The sequence below is a fragment of the Nannospalax galili genome, unplaced genomic scaffold, assembly GCF_000622305.1.
Source record: "Nannospalax galili isolate Female #2095 unplaced genomic scaffold, S.galili_v1.0 scaffold24, whole genome shotgun sequence".
Lineage (NCBI taxonomy): Eukaryota > Metazoa > Chordata > Mammalia > Rodentia > Spalacidae > Nannospalax > Nannospalax galili.
Genome location: NW_008352654.1, coordinates 3,304,162 through 3,326,771, shown reverse-complemented (window position 1 = coordinate 3,326,771; position 22,610 = coordinate 3,304,162). Strand labels below are relative to the sequence as shown.

The 22,610-nt window shown below is 48.3% G+C and overlaps 1 protein-coding gene across 4 annotated transcripts in view; it reads left to right on the top strand.

Moving 5' to 3' along the window:
* Positions 1-19,406, top strand: part of Rgs6 (regulator of G protein signaling 6) — a 217,636-nt gene extending 198,230 nt beyond the window's left edge. For 2 of the 4 annotated variants that reach the window (XM_029554420.1, XM_008849805.2), the window contains exons 16-17: positions 6,679-6,745; positions 15,315-19,406. In XM_029554420.1, the coding sequence (XP_029410280.1) occupies positions 6,679-6,745; positions 15,315-15,484 (237 nt within the window). In that variant the 3' untranslated portion in view covers positions 15,485-19,406. The remainder of the gene's footprint in view (positions 1-6,678; positions 6,746-15,314) is intronic. The other 2 variants (XM_008849807.2, XM_008849806.2) reach the window with 1 other exon arrangement.
* Positions 19,407-22,610: the final 3,204 nt, after the last annotated feature.

Sequence of the window (22,610 nt, the reverse complement as noted above, 5' to 3'; positions counted from 1 at the left end):
CTGAATGCTGGGTACCATGTGCTGTGGGGCCTCAGGGAAGGAATGAAGTCTGAGCATCTGGGAGGCATCACTGATACCACTGCACTGCTACACATTCTCAGCTTCCCTAGGGAGCCTGGGTCAGCCTGTGGTTGAACATCTCTTAGAGACGAGGACGGGAGTATGGAAGACAGTGCTGTCCCTGTTATGGTCAGTGGTAAGCGAAGTCTCTTCTGGCCTCTGTCTTCTCTTTCTTTCCTGGCTCCATGTGGAATGTGAAAAAGGATTTTACTAGATAGAAGAATGAATGTAGAAGTCTGTTTTTCATAAACTATAAAACATGAGGCAGCAGAACCAGCCTGACTGGTGGAAGGCAGAGAAGTCACCTTGATGAACTGATATCCACAGCAGGGTCTGGTGGGGGGTGGGGGGTGGTGTTTTGTGTGGGTTTTTTTTTTTTTTTTTTTTTGGTTGTTGTTGTTTTGTTTTGTTTTGTTTTTTCATCAGAACAGTTAAAGTTTGGTTGTCATTTGCAGGGAGACTCATTCCTGGCCCCTGCCCCTAAAATCCCAGCTGTTATAGCTGATGGTTCAATCTGGCAGCTGAAAATGCCTCAAAATGCCCTCACCACCCAGTGTTCAGAGAAAAACTTCCATGGTGGTTCAGCCTCAGGCCACCTGGGGTGAGCAAGGCTCTGAGGTTGCTACCCCCCCTACTTCTCCTCTCACCCCTACATGACTGCTCCTGCCTTCCCCAGACCCCAATACGCTATGCAGTCAACTGAAAATCAGAATCCTCTGAGGCAGAAGGGCTCAGCTGTGTGTTTACAGTGGCTGATTCTGATCCAGATCGCGTCCCTGCCAATCTCCCCACAAGGCAGGCTGGGGGCAGACTGCATGTATATGCCAGGCAGGGATCTATTTCAGGAGGTGACCTGAGCCCTTTGCCATCTTGTTGCCTCCTCCCCACCCCCACTCAAGGAAGACATCCTTGTAGAAGGAGCTCTCACTTCAGCAGTAGCTGATGGGGTTATAGGATTTCAGCCTGTTCATTGTCACTGTGCAGCCAGGCCCTGGAGCCTGTCCCCATGTAGCCACACAGGAACCACATGGGCGCCCACTGTCTGTCCAGCGAGCAGACAGAGGGTGAAGCTGAGCCAGGATCCTGCACAGAATAAACACCAGGAGAGGCGGACCACTCAGGAGACAGTGCCCACCTCTTCAGGGAACAAATCCACCCTAGTCCTGCCAGTGAGCCAGAGAAGAAAGAGGCAGTTGCCTCCAGGCATTGGCAAGCTCGAATGTCCTGGGAAGGGGACTACACTGCCTTACTAAGGTCAAGAAGAGACTCAACTCTGTCTATTGTCCAAACTGGAGTGTTGAAAAAGAAGTTAGGGAGCTTAAGGACAGAGAGCCTTTCAGGCCATGCAGTAAGACCCTCAAAAGCTTACCCCCCAAATGAGCTCCTGTGGAAACAAAGTGATGCTTCCCTATGTCAGAGCAGCTAATGAAGTCCCCAGGTTGCAGTGGAGTTAGGAAAAGACCGCATTCTGGAAGGAAGGCAGGCCCATGACATATGGGAATAGTGTGTGATGTGTTGCTCTGAAGCAACTGACTGCCTGGGACACTGAAGGAGAGCTGAGCAAGCTCAGAGCAGCCAGCCTTTCAGTGCTGAGACGGCCTGAGAAAGGTGATGGGGGTTGGGGGGTGGCTCTGGGTGGCTTCCTGTTCAGTGGGAAGGTGAGGCAGGGTCCAAACAGCAGTGATTCTTCCACACCCCCTCATCATAGCCAAGTCCTTATGACCTGAGCAACAATAAGAACTGGCCTCATTCATGTAGCATTTGCCAAGAACACACCACATTCACTCGCCTCGCTTCCATGGGAAGGTGACCCTACTAAGGCAACCCCTACTCCCGGGAATATGTGTTTAAACCTATTATTAGTGAAGTTTCAACATAAGGGTTGAAAATAATCTCTATTCCTGCCCTGTCTCCCCTGCTCACCTCCCCAACCTCTGTGGTTTTCATATCTAGGTAAAGCAAATATGTTCACAGCAGTCAAGGAGAGGATGAGTTATCAGTCTATGCCAACCAGGATCTTGGGTGATCCTGACCTACCTAACATCCTTTCTAATGACTTCAATGAAGACACAAATATACCAACCATATCTGAGGTCCCTACCTAGAAAATACTGCTTATTAGAATTGAATCATAATTGAAAAGTGTCTCTTTGGCAGAATGGCGATTGAAAACTAGATAAAATTTAACCAGATGAAAATGATGCTTACAAATAATTTAGTTTCATAACTACAGGATGGTAATTGTAGCCTTCCCTGCAGTTCAGGTTTAAAAAAAAAAAATGGCAGGGAGGGCATTGGAGTTGTAGTTGGCCATGGTTTAATATAAGCAACAGGGGGCTGGAGAGATGGCTCAGCGGTTAAGAGCACTGACTGCTCTTGCAGAGGACCCGGGTTTGATTCACAGCACCCACATGGCAGCTACGAACTGCCTTAACTCCAGTTCCAGGGGAATCCGAAACCCTCTTCTGACCTCTGCGGCATTACACTACACAGGTGCACTCACATACACACAGGCAATACACTCATACACATAAAATAAAAATAGTGAATAAAATATTAAAAATATAAGCAACAGCAGGATGTGACCATTTTAAAAAGAGGCAGATTAAAGCTGTCATAACAGAAATGGAAATGGTCAGCAGGCAGAGGGGGGGCACTATTTTGTGCTGTTCCAGGCTCTATTGAGTCTTGATGCTAATCCTCCACATCTTATCCAGGGATAAGCCAGATGAAAGTCAGAAGAGAAAGGGACCATGAAGGCCACATCAGGGGAAACAGGAGTAGATAAAGCTGCCTGGCCTCAAGCAAATCTGATGACCATTATGAGGTCTGTCTGTGTTCATCTCCCCAAATAAATGGACAGTATTGTTCCAGACAGTAAAGCTAAATCAGGTGGGTAGAAGACATGAAGAAGGTCACTCTATTGGAGAATATTTTAGCAGCAGCAACTACCTAGCAATGAACTAAACCTCAAGGGTGGCATTTAGAATGTCCTTGGTCATACCAGGTGTGGTGTCTAGAGCCTTTAATTGTAGCCCTTAGGAGGCAAAGGCAGGCAGATCTCACCATCCTGGTCCAGGTAGTGACTTCCAGGTGGACTGGGACTAGGGAGACCTTGTCAAAAAATAAAAACACAACAACAAACAAAAGTCCAAGGTAAAGGACATTTGAAGCATAGCTTTCTGCACCCAATTCCATAATCTCTTCCAACTAGAATTCCGGGATGCATTAAATATGTCTTAGATGAATCCCACTATTTTTCATTCAGTGGTTTACAAGTTGTGGGAAAGGTGAATGGGTTAGAAGGAGAGAGTTTGCTGATATTAGAGATGAGGGATTTAGGACTCTGCCTTGGGAAAGCAACAGCCAGATGATGACACGCAGAAGGCAAGGGAAACTGTCAAGAAGTGGAATTACTGTCCTCCACATGTCATCTGCGCCTCTCCCCTTCCCCGACCTTCACCATTTGCTGTCGCTACAGCTGAACCCTTGGTGACAGGGCTTTCTTCCCTACGTGCCTAAAAGGAGGTCAACAAGGAAAGGACATGGGCACTCGCACAGAGGGATAGGCACAGCCAACTACGTGGAGTCCACTGTCCCAGAGGAAAGCCTGGCTTCTCACAGTTCCCAACAAGAATAAGTGTTTTGTTGAAAGCAGAAAAGATGACAAAGCTATTTGTCTTTTACTCAGTGCCACTGCAGATTTCAAGTGGAGAAACTGACACTGGAAACAGAACATGCCCCTGGGGGCTTCAGTCCACTGAAGAACTGCCTTCCCAATGCACCCCTCCTCCTGGGCCCTGCTAGGGAACTGGTCTTAGACCCACTCTGGGGAAGGGAAAGAAGGACTTTCATGTCACATTCTCTTCAGCTGTCCTAAGAACCAACACAATCACAGATGACACTCCCTCCTCTCTCAGACTTCACCAGGGGCTGCTTTCAACTCATCGTGGGACTGTATAATTATGGTGATTACAGCTTATGGCTTTTTTCCTCTCTTCATCTTTTGCTTTCAAATTCGTTGAGGCCTCTCATTAAACATGGCGATCCTGGTAAAGTCAGCAAAGTTTTAATAAGACATTTTTAACACTAAAGAAAGCCCAGCCAGAGTTGATGGTTTCTGTGTTCTCTCAGACATTCTTTTAATACCGTCAGGAGCAGCTGGGGCCTTGGTCTATGAGGTAGGGGAGAGGAAGATACAGGGACCCAGGGAGCACCTGAACGCACCCACATGGGTAGAGAACTATCCTACACTATGCCCCTGACCTTCTCTCTCATCCAGGTACACGGAACCTCTATGCTTTGTGGGGCAGTTGGTCAAGCATGACAGAAAGTCTAACTTTAACATTGTAACTGACTAAGCTAGGAAATGAAGATAGACCCAAACTCAACCCAACTCTGAAGTTTGCAGCAAAAGTAGCAGGCAGATTTTGTCCTGGATGATACAGAAGGTTCCAGGGCATCCATAATTCTGAATATCTAAAGGAGGCATCCATTAGCTTGTGTGGGCAATCACAATCAGGGGTCATATACTTGATGGAGGTTTCCTTGGTAATGATACCGCTTTAGACCCTCTCATTTGCTGGTCCTCAATCATAGCTTTCTTGACTAATTCCTAGGTATGTAGAACATCTTGAGGACCACCAAGGAATATGGGTTGGGTAGTGGCCACCAGGGCCCCTGACCTGCCCTTCAGCAGCTTCCTCCAAGTTTAGTGTCAGGGTACCCTTCATGTCCACGTTTACCAGGAACTACAGAGAGGACTGTATGGTAAGGTGCATCTTGCCCCAGCAGGAGTGTATCTTTGAGTAACCTCTCTCACCTGGCTTCCTGAGCCATCCAGCCTGCTCCTTACCCTGTTCCTAGTCAGTTGCCTCTGCTTGTGTCACTAACCAGAGGATGGAGCTGGATTATGACTGAACTACACCATCTACCCAGAACTGAATTTCAAAAACCTGACCATAACGTGTTCTCACCTGCATTCTCATCCACTTGCTTCTCCCGCCGAGGACTCTGTCCCTTTAGAGCCCAGAGAAGTCAGAGGCAGGTAGCCCCAGTGGAATCCCCTCTTGCCCATCCCATCCAATATTGATGTGAGACCCTGCAACAGCTTACTCATGTACCTGAGGGGTATGACAGTGCCTACTAGAGGTTGGCACTTAACAAGAGCATGACAGGGATAGCTGCCATCACTTGGAAACTCATAGTGCTCACTGGGTCATGCTGGGAATAGCCTGAGGTGGACCTTGATCCTCCTCCAATTCTACCATTGAGTTGGATGACCGTGAGCAGCTAGCTCCTCTAAGCCTGTTTCCCCACTCCATAAAATAGATGTAAGAGCAAATGATGAATTGGGAAAACCACACAGAACATGCTGTTTATGGGGTATGGGCTTGATGGTAACTCGGTATTATTTATCATTGTGATGTCACTTGCTGCCCATACTTAGCTCTCTTCACTTATGTAATTTGCAACAGAATTCTGTGATTTTGTAGTTGAGAATGTGTAAGTGCCTTTCTCTTACGACAATGTGTGCAAGGTGCATTTACTACAATGGCTGGCACGATCAGGACTCAATGTATGGTAGCCATTGTTACTTGCCTATTTAAAACTTGACTCAGCCCCTCCTTTCCTGAAGAGTAGAGGGACTGTGGTGCCCAAGAGGGCAGCCTCTGACACATGACCAATTTCTGGTGGCCCTTAAGGTCTTCCCTTGGAGCTGTAGGTCTTACCAGCCTGAGAGGTGGAAAGAGCTATCAATAAAATGTTACCTGTGTTGCCGGGACCTGGCATTTGGCTTCCTATGGAGGTACAGGACTTTAAGATGCCTCCTGATTGCAGACACACACCAGCAATGGTTCTATCCATGAGAAGCATGTGAAATCCAGCCCTCATGCAATGACCTCTATACAACACAGCCTCATTTCCCGGGCAGCTCACCTCTCAGCTGTTTTCCTGCCTGGAGCCACCCTGAGCAATGCCACCTTACCAAGTCCAATAGTTCCATCTGCCAGATAATCAGAGGTTTCTATATTTTAACTACTTATTACATAGCAAGGTTGTTGGAAGACTCAGAAGCAAGTGTCAGGAGATGCTCTGAAATCTCTCTATAAACCAGATCCCTGGGGCGTGGGATCCTACTGCTTGTAGCACCGGTAGAAACAGGAATGACATGAATGGGTCCCCACCCCCGGGGAGAGTTCAGTTTTTATAATGTATCTAAAGGCAGATGCTTTAAGCTTGCAGTACTGTCAAAGATTGGCATGTTAGAAACTGATATAAAAATCTCTACAGCCAATCTCATAGCTGCTTGTATACCTTGCATGAGATGCTTGTGTGAATGCCTGCCCTGTGAACATGCACATATATGCATATATGGTTGTATACACATGTGCACAGGTGTATACACAGATGCATGTGCTGCCTTCCAGATACATGCCTAGGTGCTCGGTGTATGGTGTGTATATGGTACAGGCCTGCATGCGCCCGTGCATGGACTGCATGCCCACCATGGCTATACCTGTTTCTGGGCCGGGGCTCCTCTAAAGCCACAGGTCTTCATGGTTTCAGCTGGATAAGTTATTCTTCACTTCCCTTCCCCCAAACACAATTGCCTAGTGCTGCTGGCGCAGAGTCAGAATGGCCGCCGCGTTTCACCCCCGAGGTGGCTTCCTTCCAACAGTGGGTGAGTGATCCCAGCGTCTGCACACTCTCTAACCTTGGGAATCTTTCTACACAGAAGATGCTCCACAATCCAGCAGAGCTGATCTGTCTGTCTGTGCCTCAACTCTACCCACTGCTCCTGTTCTAATACACTGGTCCTGTGAACAGACAGGGGTGCCCATTTGGTGGCATCCCTATTTTTGGCACCCGTAGGTTTTCCTTCCTAAGAAACGAGGAGCTGGGGGCCCAGAGATGATGCTGACATTAGCCCCTTGTCCTAGAGGCAGTGTGTAAGGACTATCCTGGGTGTGGACCCTGTAGTTGTTGTCTTTCCTAGCAGAAAGGGACAGAAGTGCCCACTTCCTTTGCAGATGCTTTCAAACGCAATAGCAGCATGCTTAGGCTTCCTCTTCCAGCTAAGGCTCTCATAGGCTTTCCTTTTGTAAGCCCAGGCCAAATCCCCAGGAAAATCAGAAGCCTCATATTTCTATGATAGACCACTAGGGGCAAAGGAAGATGGGAAATTACCCATCCAGTGTTCCATGGGGACCAAAAAGCACCTCAGAAACATGAGAAAAGGGTCTGCAGAGAAAGGGGAAGAAGGTTATCTGTAGCTAGGAATTTCAGTGACCCAAGGTTCTGTCCAGACAACTCTTGAAAATGCTGCTTAACCTGCTCCTTTTCCAAGTTAGGTGTACCCATCTCTTACATGCTGAATTGCAGCCCAGATGGTAGGCAGGGAAGGAAGATGAACTGCCCTCTTTGCACATATGTCCAAATGGACTGGACATTCATGAAGCATCCTTCCTTTGGTGGGGCAGAGGACAAGGGGCAGGTCATCGAGTTGACTTCCCATCTCCTAGGCTCTAATGTATATGTTTATAGGAGACAAGTGCCTTAGGGAGGATGGAGCTGAAGTCCTCACAGGAGAATCACATGCTGCCAATCACGTGACTATCTTTTGCTGTCTTGTCCATAATATCAAATTACCAAGTCCTAGCCCTGCACACCCCTGTAGTCATAGACAAGGGTTACTTGAACTTCCCTGTTGGAAAAAGAGGAGGATCCAGTTGTTGCCAGTAGCAACACAGTCATGTCCCTGTTTCGTTGAGACTTTGCCCTTTACCTAATTCGGAGTAAACCAGAGCTTAGATGCCCATGTACATCAAGGGAAGAGGAGGAGGAGGAGGAGGAGGAGGAGGACAAGTTACAAAGACAAAGCCAGAATCCTGAAGGTAGAAAATAAAAACTGACTGATCAGTCAAGTGGCTGTGGTAGTGCACACTGCAACCTCAGCATGTGGAAGACTGGCAGCATGGTCTGACACTGGAGCTGGACCGAGCTACATAGCAAGGCTCTGTCTTGGAAAAAGAGGAGAAGAAGGAGAGGAGGAGGAGGAGGAGGAGGAGAGGCAGACATTGTGCAGGCCTCAGGCAGGCATGCTACTAAAAGACCTTGCAAGTAAATGTCCCCCCCCCCACTCCTGAGGCCACCAGGAAGTTCTGCAAGTTGAGGGTAGAAAGGGCAGTAGGGTTGTACCATTGGAATCAGAGGAAGGAGAGACTAGGGGTCCCACAGCTGGAGGCACAGCTTCCACTGCAGGGGAGGCAGAGTAGCAGGGTAGATGGAACTGAACAACTTGGAAAGGAGGCCAGAGAATCCATGCCTGGGCATTCTGCCACCAACGCAGAGCTCAGCTGCTGCGTCCTCCTCACTCCTGACATCCCTGCCTGGTTCCAGATTTATTCCTATTGCAGCTAGAGGAATATGGAGGATGGTGTCCCATCACTCACTCAAACTGACAGGCAGAAGTCGGCTCTCCAAAGAATGTCCTAAGTAATGATTTTGATGAGAGGGAGGAGCCAGAGTCCTGAGACACCACCCAGGAAAGGTTCCTCGGTCTGTCTGGAATACCCCAAATTGGATACTTGGTCTAGAATGACTTGAAATGGGGTCACTTCTAATGGGAGTAAGGCCACTGCTTGACTCACCTTAGAAAAGTCAATCACACCTGTATCTGTCCTTAGGGCAGTCACTATAGGAGTCGAGGCACTAGTAACATAGGGTCACAAACACAATGGTGGCTTCACCTGGCCTGTCCAGCCACCACTGCTATAAATCTATATGTATGACGCCATGCCCACCTGCACCCAGCTCAGTGTAGTAGCCAAACATCCCTTTAGCCAGGCTTGTCAGCCAACAAGGAGTACCTCCCCTGCCACAGAATCCCTAACTATGGGGAAGGGAAGTCCCTTAGCAGAGCAGAAACTGTCTGAGATGGGCCCAAGCACACTCAAGGAAGATCACCCTGCACTGCCCAGAAAGCTGGTGCAGTGTGATGGGTAGGAGGAATGCCTAGTCTCTGAGTGTTCCCATCTGCCTCTTCCCTTGAGAGTCACTGCCATGTGCCAAGTAGATGTGTGGCTCATGAGACCCCCCCTTAGGTCTCCACTGTGTGGCTGTCTGTTTTCAGGCAAATTTCTCCAGCTCTATTTGAGTCTGGCTCTTCATCCATTTCATGAGAATAAAAAGACACCCGCTAACCTGGGCCCTTAGTCACTGGACCATTTCCACCCTGCCCTCCATCAAGGCAATGGGAAAAGAATGCTTGCAAAGGGAGGCACCTGAGGTATGGATGCTGCCCAACAGAAGAAGAATCAGAAATTCAAAAAGAAAGGCCCAGGAGGTCAAAAGATAGGTTGGCCACTTTACACTAATCCAGCAAATGTGGCTGGCAGCTCACCTTTTCTAAATTCAAATTGCAAAAGAAAATCACTGGTAGGTATTAGAGTGAGGTATCTGAACCTGGTAAGGGTCCCTGAGCCTGTTTTGTAGATATCCCTTTCAGTTGATGTGACAGCTGGGTAGAGTCCAGGTCCCACCACTCACCATGCACCCAGCAACGCATGCTTGTTCACACTACTGCATATAGGCCAATGGGCTGCTTTTTACAAGTTCCCTGATCTTTATTTTGGATATTTTCAAAGCAGACTCAGGCTTAAGACTATCTGAACATGTACTACTTTTCAGCTATATGTTTTTGTTATTAGTTTAAGTCTCACCTATCATTGGTTTTTTTAATGTTTTATGTTTGTGACATATCTTCTTATAGAACACTCAAATAGAATATTTTAAAACCAAATAAAATGCCCTTCAGCCCCTGCGAGAGATCAGAAAGCTGGGTGAGGGCTCCGGAGGAACCAGACCCCAGGAACGGGTCTTGCTATAGGGCTCCCGACTGACTCCCTGCTGCAGGACACCCAGAAATACCTGCTCCTTCCCATGCTGATCTGTGTCATTCTTCTATGAATACATCAGGTATCATCTTGAGTTTGTTCCATTACCTGTCTTTTCCATTTCATCCACCCCACTTTGCGTCACAAAGTTGAGTACAGGGTGCTAAAAGACGGGAAGCTGAAAATGTTTTGAAATGATTTTAAGTATCATCTTCTATGATCCCCTGCCAGTGTTTCTCAGACATCTGAACCATTACAAAGAGGTAGCTCTCTCCCTCTCCACTCTCAAATGTCATTACGAAAAGCAATGCCATGGAATGCCTCGGACTTTCTATTCAAATTGTTCATTTTTTGCCTTGCTCAGTGGGGAAAATATATCAGGAGTTCCAACCCCCAGAGAGTCACATGATGAAGTTAGACAGATCCTAACCCTTGCTAGGACCCCTTGCCTTTGCACCTGGCTGGTTTCTGACTGTTCTCCTTGGCATATCCCTCTCAGGCCTGTAACTCCACATACATGCATCCTCTATGAACTTGAGCATCATTGACTCATAGGCAACCTTCACAGTCCTTGAAAGAACAGCCCATCTCTGAGACCTCTCATTTCTTACCTGACAAAGTCAGTTGGTGAGCCCAATTCAGCAGAACAGTACTTTTCATAGTGAGAATGAAAGATGCCTGCATGTCACACCAAGGGGTTCAGTTCGGATCAATGGTGGCTAGAAATAGCCTTCCGAATTAGTCTTACTACAAGTTCCAGCTCCCTAGCAGAGGAATCTGCATTTCCCCCATAGTGGAGGAAGGACATTCAGTTTCTACCAAGGAAAAGATGGACCCAACAACTGATAGAGAATGACGAGTGGGAAATTCCCAGGTAGAGGAGACAGCTAGGGTTTTCCCCCTCAAATCTCGTTTCTTGTTTCTCTTTATGCATATAATAAAATGCACAGATCTGAAATATATGATTTAATGAATTTGACAGATGAATACTCATGTATACAAATGACCTACACCCCATCACCCTACAAAGTCCCTCACGTTCCTTTCCTATCAATGCCATTTCTCTCCCCTAGAAACAAACACAAACCCCACCATAGCCTAGATTTTGACTTGACAGATTTCAGACTTGTAACTTTGGTCTTAGGTCTTCTGAGCGAAACATCAAGAGACTCTTATGAGCAACTCAAATGTCCTTACTCCCTTAGCGTTACAAAGGGCATCCCCTACCCCAAGACCCTAGTGACTGGCTCTGCTGGCCCCCAAATGCCATCTGACCCCAGGGTTTCTCTGAGCCACAGCTCTCCTCTCAGCCAATGAGTTTCTTAGCCTCGGTCTCCCAGGTAAGTAAGTGGTGAAAGCTCCTGGTCACCGGGTTGTGCATGCTTTGTAGGTTAATAGCGATGCCCGGAGCCTCAGCATGTCCAGCAGCATGTTGGTTCTTCCTCTAGCACTGCACAAAAGAGAGCTATGCCTTTTGTGCGTTTCCTTTCAGAAACAATGGGTCCATGACACATTCTTCCAGGCTTCTAGCCATCACGAGGACCATAGAGCTGAAATGATCAGTCAGAGTGGTGGTGGGGGTGGAAGTGGAATGTGTGGGTGTCTGTGAACTCAGCGCTGAGTCCCTGGTCCATGAAATTGAAGCATCCCAAGCTCTCCTGGGTTACACTTTGCCAAATGTCTGGAAGGTGAAAAGTGCTTGGTTTGCAAAGCTTTGGTGTCTCTGGAATGTACCTTCCGCAGCTCAGTTCTTAACCACTGTACATTTTCTTTTCACTTGGACAAAGGCTGCCTGCTAATAGCATTTTCAACCATCCTTTGCTGCTTCACTCAGCTACGCCAAGGCCTCAGGCTGAGCTGGCTGCTGTTCTCTGGCACCACCATCCAATCCCAAGTGACCAGCACTGAGGAACATCACACATTCATACCCTGAAAACACTGCTGCCTCTGTAACTCTGCAAGTGCTGGGCACAGGCGAAACAACCACTCTTCTTCCTTCAGAACCATTCAAGCTGGAGGGCAGGAATGGAAGGAGAGTGGAGGGAGGAAAGAGCCCTAGAAGGGAGCTCTCCTGTCTCTGGGCAGAGCAGGAGCCTGGAGCTGCCTGCAAGCCCACCGGGCTTAGCCTCTGGGGCAGCTCATTTTGGAACACAGTCAGCCTCGCCTCTAGGATTTCACTTTGATCCTTGAACACCACAGGATCTTCTGCAGTTCGGAAGGCAGGCTGCTGCTGAGGCAGGGGGTTGCACAGTTTCTTCCCCAAAGCCCCCAGCCAGACATCTAGCCCTGCCTGCAGCTGTGTGATTAATGTCCTTGCAGCCCTAGCCCAGCTTCACTTACCCTGGTGGTAGTGTGGCAGGTAGATTGCAGCTAGGTGATTCCAGCTGGATGAGCTGCTTTCCAAAGCCGTCTTGAACCCTCCTGACCTCCATCTCTAGCATCAGAACTGACATTTGGTAAATGTGTGAGCTCAGTGGTAGGAGAGAGATCAAGAGGCCATGTAACACCACCTGGATGACAAGAGGCCAGGACTAATCCCAGGAGCAGCTCCTGGGTTGTTCATCTACCCTCTTGGCCCCTGAAGTCCCCAGAAATGAGAGCAGTGGGAAGAAGGGGAGGGGAACACAGTTTGAAAGCTGGCCACAGGTCCTCAGAGTCAGAGCTATGAGGCTGCGTTCTTGGCAGGAAAAGATTAATTATCACCTCCAAGCTCAGCCAGGCCCTTTCTGTAGAGCTAGGATGAGTGAAGGGTGGAGTGCCTCAGAGCCAAATTCACCCAAACAATCCTCAGTCCTCCAGAAAAAAAAAAAAAAATCTCTAACCTACCTCAACCCACAACCCCTCTATAGCCCAAAGGATGAAGATAGAACTGTAATGAGGGTCTGGGCAACTGGTAAACCTTACTTTCTTTGCCTCTGGTCATTTGCATATACCTTGGTGAAACTGTTTTTCAGGTTCAGTGATTTTTTTTTTCACATGTGCCAGCTAAATCAGAGCCCCAAATGCTATGTTTAGCAGTCCAAACACAGATAATTGGGTATACAATGTATAATTTGTGATCCTGGTTGAAGAGGAGAGAAGCTAGATTCTGTGGCTACTGCAGTACCTTTCAAGTGAACAGGGGCAAACCAGGTGACAGGAAGTAGTGCTCTTAGCCCAAGAGGCCCTTAGATTTTCATTTTCCCATACCAGACCCCATACACAATCCCATGATTCCTACCTTCCTGCTTACACTGAGAAGGCACATTCCCAGGTGAACCAACAGAATGACAAATGTCTTTGGCTCCATCTGAGAAAAGACACCCCGGAGAGTGATAGCCAGGTTGGAGGGGAGGCCTTGGAAGCCAGCCTCTGTCTCCTAAGGGTTACTGTGGTTCTGTTTCTGCTGCGGACAGATGATTAGCCATCCTTTCAGGGAAATGGTTCAGTCCATAATGTGCTTGCTGCACATGCATAAGGACCTGAGTTTGAGTCCCAGTACCTATGTAAAAAGCCAGGCATGGTGGTACATCCTTATAATCCCAGTGCTGGGGAGATAAAGATGAGCAGATCCCTGGGGCTCCCTGGCCACCAGCCACATCTATTTGGGTAAGCTGTAGGCTCATGAGACCATGTCTCAAAAACCAAAGTAGATAAGTACCTCCTCAGGATTGATACCTGAGTCCTCTGGTCTCACACGTAGCACCTCTCACAAACCAAAGAAGAGAGATATCTACACACTGTCGATACCTGATTCCTCTGGTCTCGCACACATACACACACACACACACACACACACACACACACACACACACACACTCACACCAGCAGACCTACACAGGAACCCTAAAGGGTTTAAAAATAAATCTGATTAAAAAGTCTTTAGGCTAGTATAAGCATAGTTTGCTGCAGGCTAAGTTTAGTGTATCTGAAGATTAAGATAAGGCTGTTGATGGAGGATTGTGTGTGTGTGTGTGTGTGTGTGTGTGTGTGTGTGTGATATTTTTTAAGATGGGAGAGATGAAATGTTTTGTCTCACTAGTAGAATAGGGAAATGAAGGTCAGGAAGAAGAAGGGAGATGATACAGACTTTCTGACAGCTTCTAGGAGTAATTCCATTTCTGGTCAAGTCCCCATCCATGCCATCAGCAGTCTGGACAAGCCCTCATCCATGCCATCAGTAGTCTCAGCTCGGCTGGCCATGTCCCTCCATGGAGAGCTAAGCCATATGACACATGGCTGCATCCAGCGAGCTCTAAGTCCTTATTTGTTTATTAGGTCTGCCCATTATCCATCAATTCATCAATCAGCAAGTTTATTGAGTACCCTACTAGGCTTCACCAACCAGATCAATTTTTTTTAATTACATCCAGCTTACATGCAGCTAAGCCCAGTAAACAAAATGAGCCCCCACACCCCACTTGGAAATCATGATGAACGGCTGGCCCTTGTACTCTCATTGCCAAACCCTGAAGCCCTTGCTGACAGGGGATCATCTGCTACCCTTTTGCAGATGGAGACGGTGTTGCTGACCCACTGTCGATAGCAGGATGGTCTTTGAGTGTTTTCCCAGACATGGTGATCAATCTGCCTGGGTCCTGCCACACTCTTCTCTTAGACCCCTGCCCAACAATATGGATTTCTAAAAAGAATGAGCTGGCAACAGGAGGAGGCCATTTAAGAGAAATAGAGTGACGGAGCCTCATTCATCTTCGTCCCTTTGTGCTGTCTAGTTTTGAATCCCATCCCAGATCATTGTTCCTCAACCACTTCTCCAGGGCATGTAGACAACTAGACTGCGCCAGAACCTCTGTGCCTCATGCGCCAGGCCTCATGGTCCAGTTACTGTTTTACTCTTTGAGAAGAATGGCCACATAGGTTTTAAGTAAGCTCAGAGACTTCCCTGTTCAGAGTCATCAAGAACATAAGAACAGCAGGAGTGCATCTCCCTAGAACTTTCAGTGGCTCCAATGCTCAGTGAAGGTCCCAGTCATGTTCACAGCTCCAGCCCCAGGATCCAAGTCCCTGAATGCTGTGTGTCTAACCTGCATATCCAGCAGGATTCATGGTCCTCAGCATTCCTACAACTAGTGAATTTCTTTGTTTCTAACCACCCAGATCTGTAGCTGCCATCTATTTCAGTCAACCCACCTTCCTGACCTCAGACCTCCTTAGTCTAGTAAAATCAAGTTCAGGGGAAGTCCACAGGCATTATGAGATGTGCCTGTATCATCAGCATAGTCAGCTGGGTTGGTTGGTTGGTTGGTCATTTAGCCAGAATGACTCCTGCAACAATTAATTCACCTATCTGGCTCTCTGTCTCTGTCCCTCTGTGTGTGTGCACACCTGTGTGTGCTCTGTTGGCTCTCTCTGCAGGGAAAGTCACTGGCGGGCAAGCGCCTCACGGGCCTGATGCAGTCCTCCTGACCGTCCCCACCACAGGGCCAGAGTCCGGGCCTGCAGAGCACCCGGGCAGGCGGCGCTCCACATCCACGGACAGAGCTTCCTTGCGGGGAGATTTGGTCACTGTGAAAGAGAAAGAGTGAGGGCCACGGAGGGCAACGGTGGGGAGACGTGGTGGGTGAATGGGGACCTGAGAAAAAAAAGAGTCCACGGTACCGGGCCAGCCAGGAGAGGCCCCTGTTTACAGCCTCTCTCTTGTATAGTTACACACCAGTGCTTGTTCTCTCCAAGGCCCTGTTTCTAACTTGGTCAGGGAAGAGTGTCTCATGGGGTTCCCGTCTGACTATTGTTTGAGATATTATCCTCACTAGTCCTATCATCTGGGGAACCATGCCTTCCAGTAAACTCAAGAGGGACAAGTGGACCCTGAGCTTGGCTAGTATTATATATCACCTCCATGCCCTCTCTGATGTACCCACAGTGCACATCACAGTTACGACCACCATGTCCTGATTGCCACTTGCCCCTATCCACCCAACCCCCTCAGCCACCTGGGTGTCACTGCTCTCACATAAAATGTCAAAAATCATGTCTTCAGCACGAATGACACTTCACATTATCACATTCTCTGTACTCCCTTTGAGACCAGCTTTCAAAGAGGTCTTGTGGGTGTGCTAGCCACCCTTGTATCCCATCAAATGTCCAAGGGTCCGATGCTCGAAGAGCCAGGAGTGTAGATAACAGAGTGTATTGTTTAGCTACTATGAAGGTTCTGGTGACAATCTTTTTTAAAAAAATCATTTATGTCTCCTGTTTCTTCTGCCCCATTACTCCTTGGTTTGTTCCCTCATGTTTTACTCAAAATAAACATGGCCATGAATTCAGGGGCCTCTCCACCCTGGTATCCCCAGATGGAAGTTTCTGGACGTAGATGGGTTGCAGGATCGACATAAGGTAGAATCCAGGCTTGGCCAGACCCTTGCTGGGTTAGGTCTCAGTTGTTCCTGAAGTTAGGATACAATATGCAATGGCAGGTCCAGGCTAGGATGGCAGGATTCCCTTCCCAGTCTCAACCTGAGGGACCGGCCAAAGCACTCCCATTAAATGTAGCCTTTATATTTAATGAGAAAGCAAACCTTACAAGAAGAACCTGGGAAAGATCTCCTGTATTCTTTGTGTGTGTCAAAATGACCAAATTGCCAGCCTGGCTATGAAGTCATGTATGTAACGCACCAAGTCAGGTGCCAGAAACATAGGAGGTACTTAGCAAACGGTAGCTAGTACCATCAACATGGTCATTGACATTATTGTGATGGCCATGAGCCCTCAGACAGAACTGTATTAGCAAGGGGTTTTCAAATTCAAACACTCACATTCCCCCACCCCTTCTATCAACACCTGCTATGAAAGTTCTCCTTTGATCTATTTTTGGCCACAGGTAAGAACTCTCCCTTGAGAGTATAAACAGAAACAGAGAAAGGAGAGGGAAAAAACCCCACAGTCCCTGGGTCCCTGGTGTTTCTTTATTCCTGCAAGCAAACTCGCCAGCTGGTGACTAAAGGCCCAATTGCTTGTTCCCAGTCCCAGCCTTCTGGGTACATCACATGACCCATCTGTCCAGCCCTCTCACCTCCAAAGCCTGTCTATACCTGCTTCCACACATCCCTGGATCCAGGCCACAAGCCTCCCATCTGTCACAGGGGAGCCACCAGGAGCATTAAGAATCTTCATTACGGTTTTAAGAATCGTCCTTATAGATTCTTGACCCCCACATCTCCATTTTCCCCTTGGTTTCTTTCTCCTTGAGACAGTGTCTCCAAAGGTGGCTGTAAACACCCAGTCGGCTGCTCCCACTGAGCCTGGCACTTTGCAATACTACATGACCACAGGAGGACTAAAATGGAACAAAGCCCCAACCCAAGCTCTGGGGGCCTCTGACTCTTCTCCTCCCATCCCACTTTCTTTCATCCTCTCCATACAATCTTCTTGTTTCTGAATAAAATTGTAGTCTGAGTTCATCTGCACCCAAAATTGCCCAAAGGCAACTCTTTCCTACCCAGGCTGTGTCGATGCCAAGGCATGTTCCCAGGCAACGAATACATCTGTGCCTCCGGTTATCCAGGACAAGGACTCTGGCTGACGCCTGCCCCTCCCATGGCTTGCAGGACACATTCTCAGTCAAGCTATAGCCAAGACGAAGCAGGTTCTCAGCCATGACTTCTGTGCCCCTTTCTGCCCCAGTTCTTGTTTGCTGTTCCTGTACCACACTAACCCAAGAACCAGTTTCCCTCTGGAGGTTCCCAGAAGGCCCATCAGAGTGAGGTAGACTGTGGTCATGAAATAGAACAGACTGGAAGCTTCGTAACACCCCTGGAGACATCTAGAAAGGCAGCAGGGTCAACAGGTTCCATAGAGCTAACAATGCTTCAGATGGATTCAAATCTAGAGCAATAAACTCTCATCCCCACCTCATAACAGAGGTGAGCTCAGTCCTGCGGCCACCATGATGTGTTCCTAAGTAGATCAATCAAGGGGTTGTAGGAAAGAAGGCGAACAAAGTTGTTCCACCCAAGTTGGCTAGTCCAGGTTAGTCTGTCCTGCAAGATTATTATGCAATGATTTACAAAATTGTGTCTTAGCTAAGATTCCCTTTAGCCTGGTGTACACAGTCAAAAGTCCAGATGACCTTAGATGTTCAATAACCATTCTTCAGCAAAACAGGTTCCTCCACCTCATTCTGCCCCCTAGAAGCTTACTGGGCTTTCCTAGCTGAGTTTGGTCTCTAAGATAGAGACTCTTTTCACTGAGGGCTCGTGGGGCAAATATCATTTCAGCAGGTCCCAGGCCAAAGCATCAGGGCAGTTTTAGCAAGCAATTCCAACCCCTCAAGTGAAACACCCAAAGCCCAGGGATGGGTTATCTGGCTATAGTAAGCTTTACCTGCACAGGAAGCGTCCAGCTAGTAGGTTATACATTTAAATTCCCAATACCCAGTCAGCCTGATCCTGGCAGCTCAGAAGAAACCTCCCGCCCTTCTAGAGAGTGGTGTATCAGTTTCATTCTCCTAGAAAGGTGTTATTGTACCCCAGAAACAAAGTGAGGCCCTGCTGCCAGTGCAGTCAGATAGGTCTACAGTCCAGGCTTACTCACTGCTGATTGGCCAGGTACCAGGCCAGCACCAGGGAGGGCCCCTTAAAACTCTTAAGTTGCTGCTTGGACTAGCTGAATACATGGGTCATGCCTAGCAGGATTCCTGGGATGTTTAAACTACCTCACCAACAGGACACTGAACCAGGAGCCTTGGCCCCCTTGCTTGTTGTGGGAGTTGGTGTTTTTCCAAAACTGCATCCTCTCACTCTGTTCCACATGCGTGGCCTTCAGAAGTCAGCATGGAGAAGCCCTCCCAGAAGGGAAAAGGATTGAGGGCTGTTCATCATTGGGCCTTGGAGAATGTACTAGAGGGAGATGTTCTAGCAAGTTCCAGGAACTGCACAAAGCCTTGAGCTGGGGAGAGATAATGTGCCACCAGCGTCTAAAAGGATCTGGCTAAGATGAATATGTAGCAAAGACCATGGAATAGTTGAACAGTGGCCAAATAAATCACTAATAACTCACCACGGGACCCTCTGAAGAGAGGCCTATAGTCATGTAACCATGGCAACAGCAGACTCCAGCATCCTACTCATTAGTGCCACCCAGTGATAAGGCCTCCCCTGGGCAAGACCCAGGGGCCATAAAGTAGCAAAGTAGCAAATGTAGCAATAAGGGGCCTGGAGCCCTGAAGGGACAGGGTCCAAATAACTGGGGCTCAGCCTTCCCCCAGCCCCAGTGAGGGGACAGAGCCAGCTGCCACCAGCTGTCTGGGGGAGGGGGGGTTGCCCACACCCAGGGTCTCTGTCCTACATTCTATGCCCATTCACCGCATGATCACGGACACGTTGGAATGGCCTCTTCATAGTGCATGTGGTTCTCATTAGTTTATTTTTCTGGAATTTGGGGACTGGACCCCAGGACAAAACACGCTGGAAATGGTCTAAAAATAAATGACTACTTGAACCCACTACAGTCTAGTTAACTCTGTGTGGCTCTTTGGTTTGGGGGTTCATTGGACAGGGTACAGTTTTAGGACACACAAAAAAAAAATCTACCATCTCTCCCCACTCCCATCCCTACCCCCCTCCTCATACACACAGAGCCTCCCTTTCCCAAGGATGCTGAAGCAACACAGAAAAGCCTGCTCATCCTGATAGCTCTGGACAGCCAGCATCACCAAAAGGCTGCAACGCCTGACTCTGCCAGGGTACCCTGAATTGGGTAGTTGCCCTGCCCTGCTGTCTATGCTCAGGCATGGAATCCAGTGGCTGCTCTGACACCCTCTTGAATAAAGTCCCAGGACTGCACAAAGTCCACTGCATACAGACGGCACTCTTTACAGGGAGTCTTGGTTTCCTAAGCGACAATCTCATTTCCCACTACCGCCAAAGCAGCAGGACAGTGGGAGGCTGAAAATCAGGCCGCCAAGAGGAAGAAGAGAACAAAGTAACAAGGACCCTCTATTAATGATGAGACAGACGGGCACCTCACAGCATACTTCATGGCAGAAATTTTGCTCCTGGAGGTAGAAGTGATCTCAGGGGCATGAGAATGGGTCTTCAGTCACATTTGAAGGGAAACCAACCTGTCTCTCAACGTCAGAGCCACCTCCTGGAGCAGGATTTCCTGCTCTACAAGGTCAAGTTCAAGGTGACATCTGTCCCCATTCTAGTCTATATTCTGACCCACCGTCAAGTGTTGGCCTTCCCATAACGGTCGTGTTACCCTTCCATCCTCAACCACAGTCAACCCCTCCAGGAAACTAGAGCTCCTCCTCCTCAGTTCACAATCTGGCTTATTTCCAGAGTCTTTATCTAGCAGGCTTTCACTGTGTGTGCACACGGCTCTACAGACTTCCAGGGATAGAGATCTGTTCAAGTCTAGGGTGCAGGTAGTGACTGGGGGTACCAGGGAAAACCCAGAGATTCTGCTTGCTCTGATTACTTCCTCCCTCCCTTCACCTTCCCTAGGACTTTTGACCTAACAGACCTGAAGCTGTCCTTCCCATGGTCTGGTTGTTCTTTGGTCCCAGACTCCAGGGCCCCATCAGAGCCTCCATAGGTATCTCTAATTCTAGGACTTCTCCTGGTATGTGGCAGCCTGCAAACACAAGTAGTCCTCAGACAGACATGTCTGCTCCTGGGCCCACAAAGCTCTGCCCAGTTTGTTCCCTCCCTCCTCGGGAACTCCTTCCTGTTCCTTTGGTAACACTGTCAACGCCTACTCCTCAGCCTTCGCCCCCTACATCCTACCCTTTAGCACCTGCAATGGAAGCTATGGGAAGTCCCAGATGCTGCATGTTGAGGGATAGGCCACCCAGCCAAGGAGATGCTGAGGGGCCTGGTTAATTTAAAGAGACCAGGGTGGGGAGAAGCTTGGCTGGACTCCATCTGGAGCAGAACCGTCTTGTCTGGTTCACTCCTGTTCCAGCCTCCTCAGAGCCCTGCAGCTGAACTGGCCAGGCCTGGCTTATTTCAGCAGACAAGGCAGGGGATAGCGCCTGACTGCAGAGACTGTGCCCCACATCTTCAATCTGAACGTTTGTTTCCCAGGAGAAGAATGTGGAACTCTTACAGTGGCTGGGAACTAACACAGATGATTTATTTAGGCTGAGCCTGGTACATAGCAAAGGCTCCTGAAATTGACTCTGGTATGAGAGCCACCTCTGAGATGAGCTTGAGAGTTGAGGATGGTAGAATGTGTCTGCAGACCCCAGCCAGGCAGACAACATGCCCCTGTGGCCTGGTACTAGAGTACCAGTCCTTCCCACCAGCCAGAGACTGTGGGCTCTGTTGGCCTGTGCAGGCAGCTGCCTTTCTATGACTATAACAAGTCCCTGGCTCCCTCTCTCTGTCACTGGGGTGGCCTCAGTGAAAACCTTGCAGTAGGCTTCAGTAACAACAGAGTGGGCAGCTGTGGAGGGGTGAGCTCCTCCCTCAGACTGGATGGAGGCAGAAATGACTGAGATCTACATCTCTGCCTGCATTCCCAGTTGTCCTACAGGTCATGTGGCTTCTTCCTTGGGATTTGGATTCAGAAATATTTTATTTCAGGTCAGAGACTCAGAACCCTGACCCAGAACAAGAGGACCAGACAAAGCCTCCATTCTGAGAGCTTTGGACAGCTACAAGACACATGCACCATCAGGGAGAGGCCTCCCTCAGTCCTGAAGCATCCTACCAGGTGGACAAAGGCGCCCTTCCTCTTTCTCCCATTATTACATCATGGAAAGGCTGTTTTGAGTTGAGGAGGGTAGAATCAAGGAGGGAAATTTTTTAAAGTAAATCAAGACCTTGGGTATCTCTTCCTGCTGTCCGTGATTATGTTTCAGGAAGAATCCAGACAGGTCAGCACTGAGAGGAACTTCAGCCGTGCTGAGGGAGAAAGAGAGCAAGAAGAGAGAGAGAGAGAATTTTTGTTGTTTGTTTACTGAGCTGTAATTTGTTTATAGTAAAACTCATTCATTTTAGATGTAATATTATCAATTTTGTCAAACATATGATGATGTATAGCCCACGGGAAAAAAAATCAAGATAGAGAGCAATTCCATCACCCCAAATGTTCCCCTGTGCCCCTTTGTAGATACTTCCTCCCCCACCCCTCTGTTCCTGGCAGCTATTGATCTGTTTTCTGACCCTGTATTTTGCCTTTTTTTAGAAAGCCACATAAAGGGAATTGTACAGTAGGTGACCTTTGAATCTGGCTCCTCTCACTGGGCTCAGAGCACATCATGGTGCAGAGAGACAATGCTTTCCTAGCCATTTTGCTTTTATGTGGAAAGAAACTGAGGCCCAGAGGGGGGAAGAGCAGAGAGGAATTGGAGAAGAAAGGCCCCAACTATAACCCAGCACCTCAGCCCCACTGGTCACACTTCTCAGCAAACAGCCATCTTTTTAACCTCCTGAAATCTGCGAGCCCCGGTTTGAGAAGCTCATGATCACAGGCGTTGCAGGCGGCAGAGATTGCATGCTTTATTCATCTAATAAAAACTTCTGACTTGGAAACAAAGAAAAGTAACTGCATATCAGAGTGTGGCATGCTGTAAAGGAGGGTGAGGGAATGTTTCCCTTCAGAGTTACTCTCTCTTCATTTTTGGCAGTGGTTCCATCTTTGAATATGCAAAGGGGTTTCTCTGAGAGAGGCACTGTTTACCCAGCAAGCTGAGCTTGGTCACTT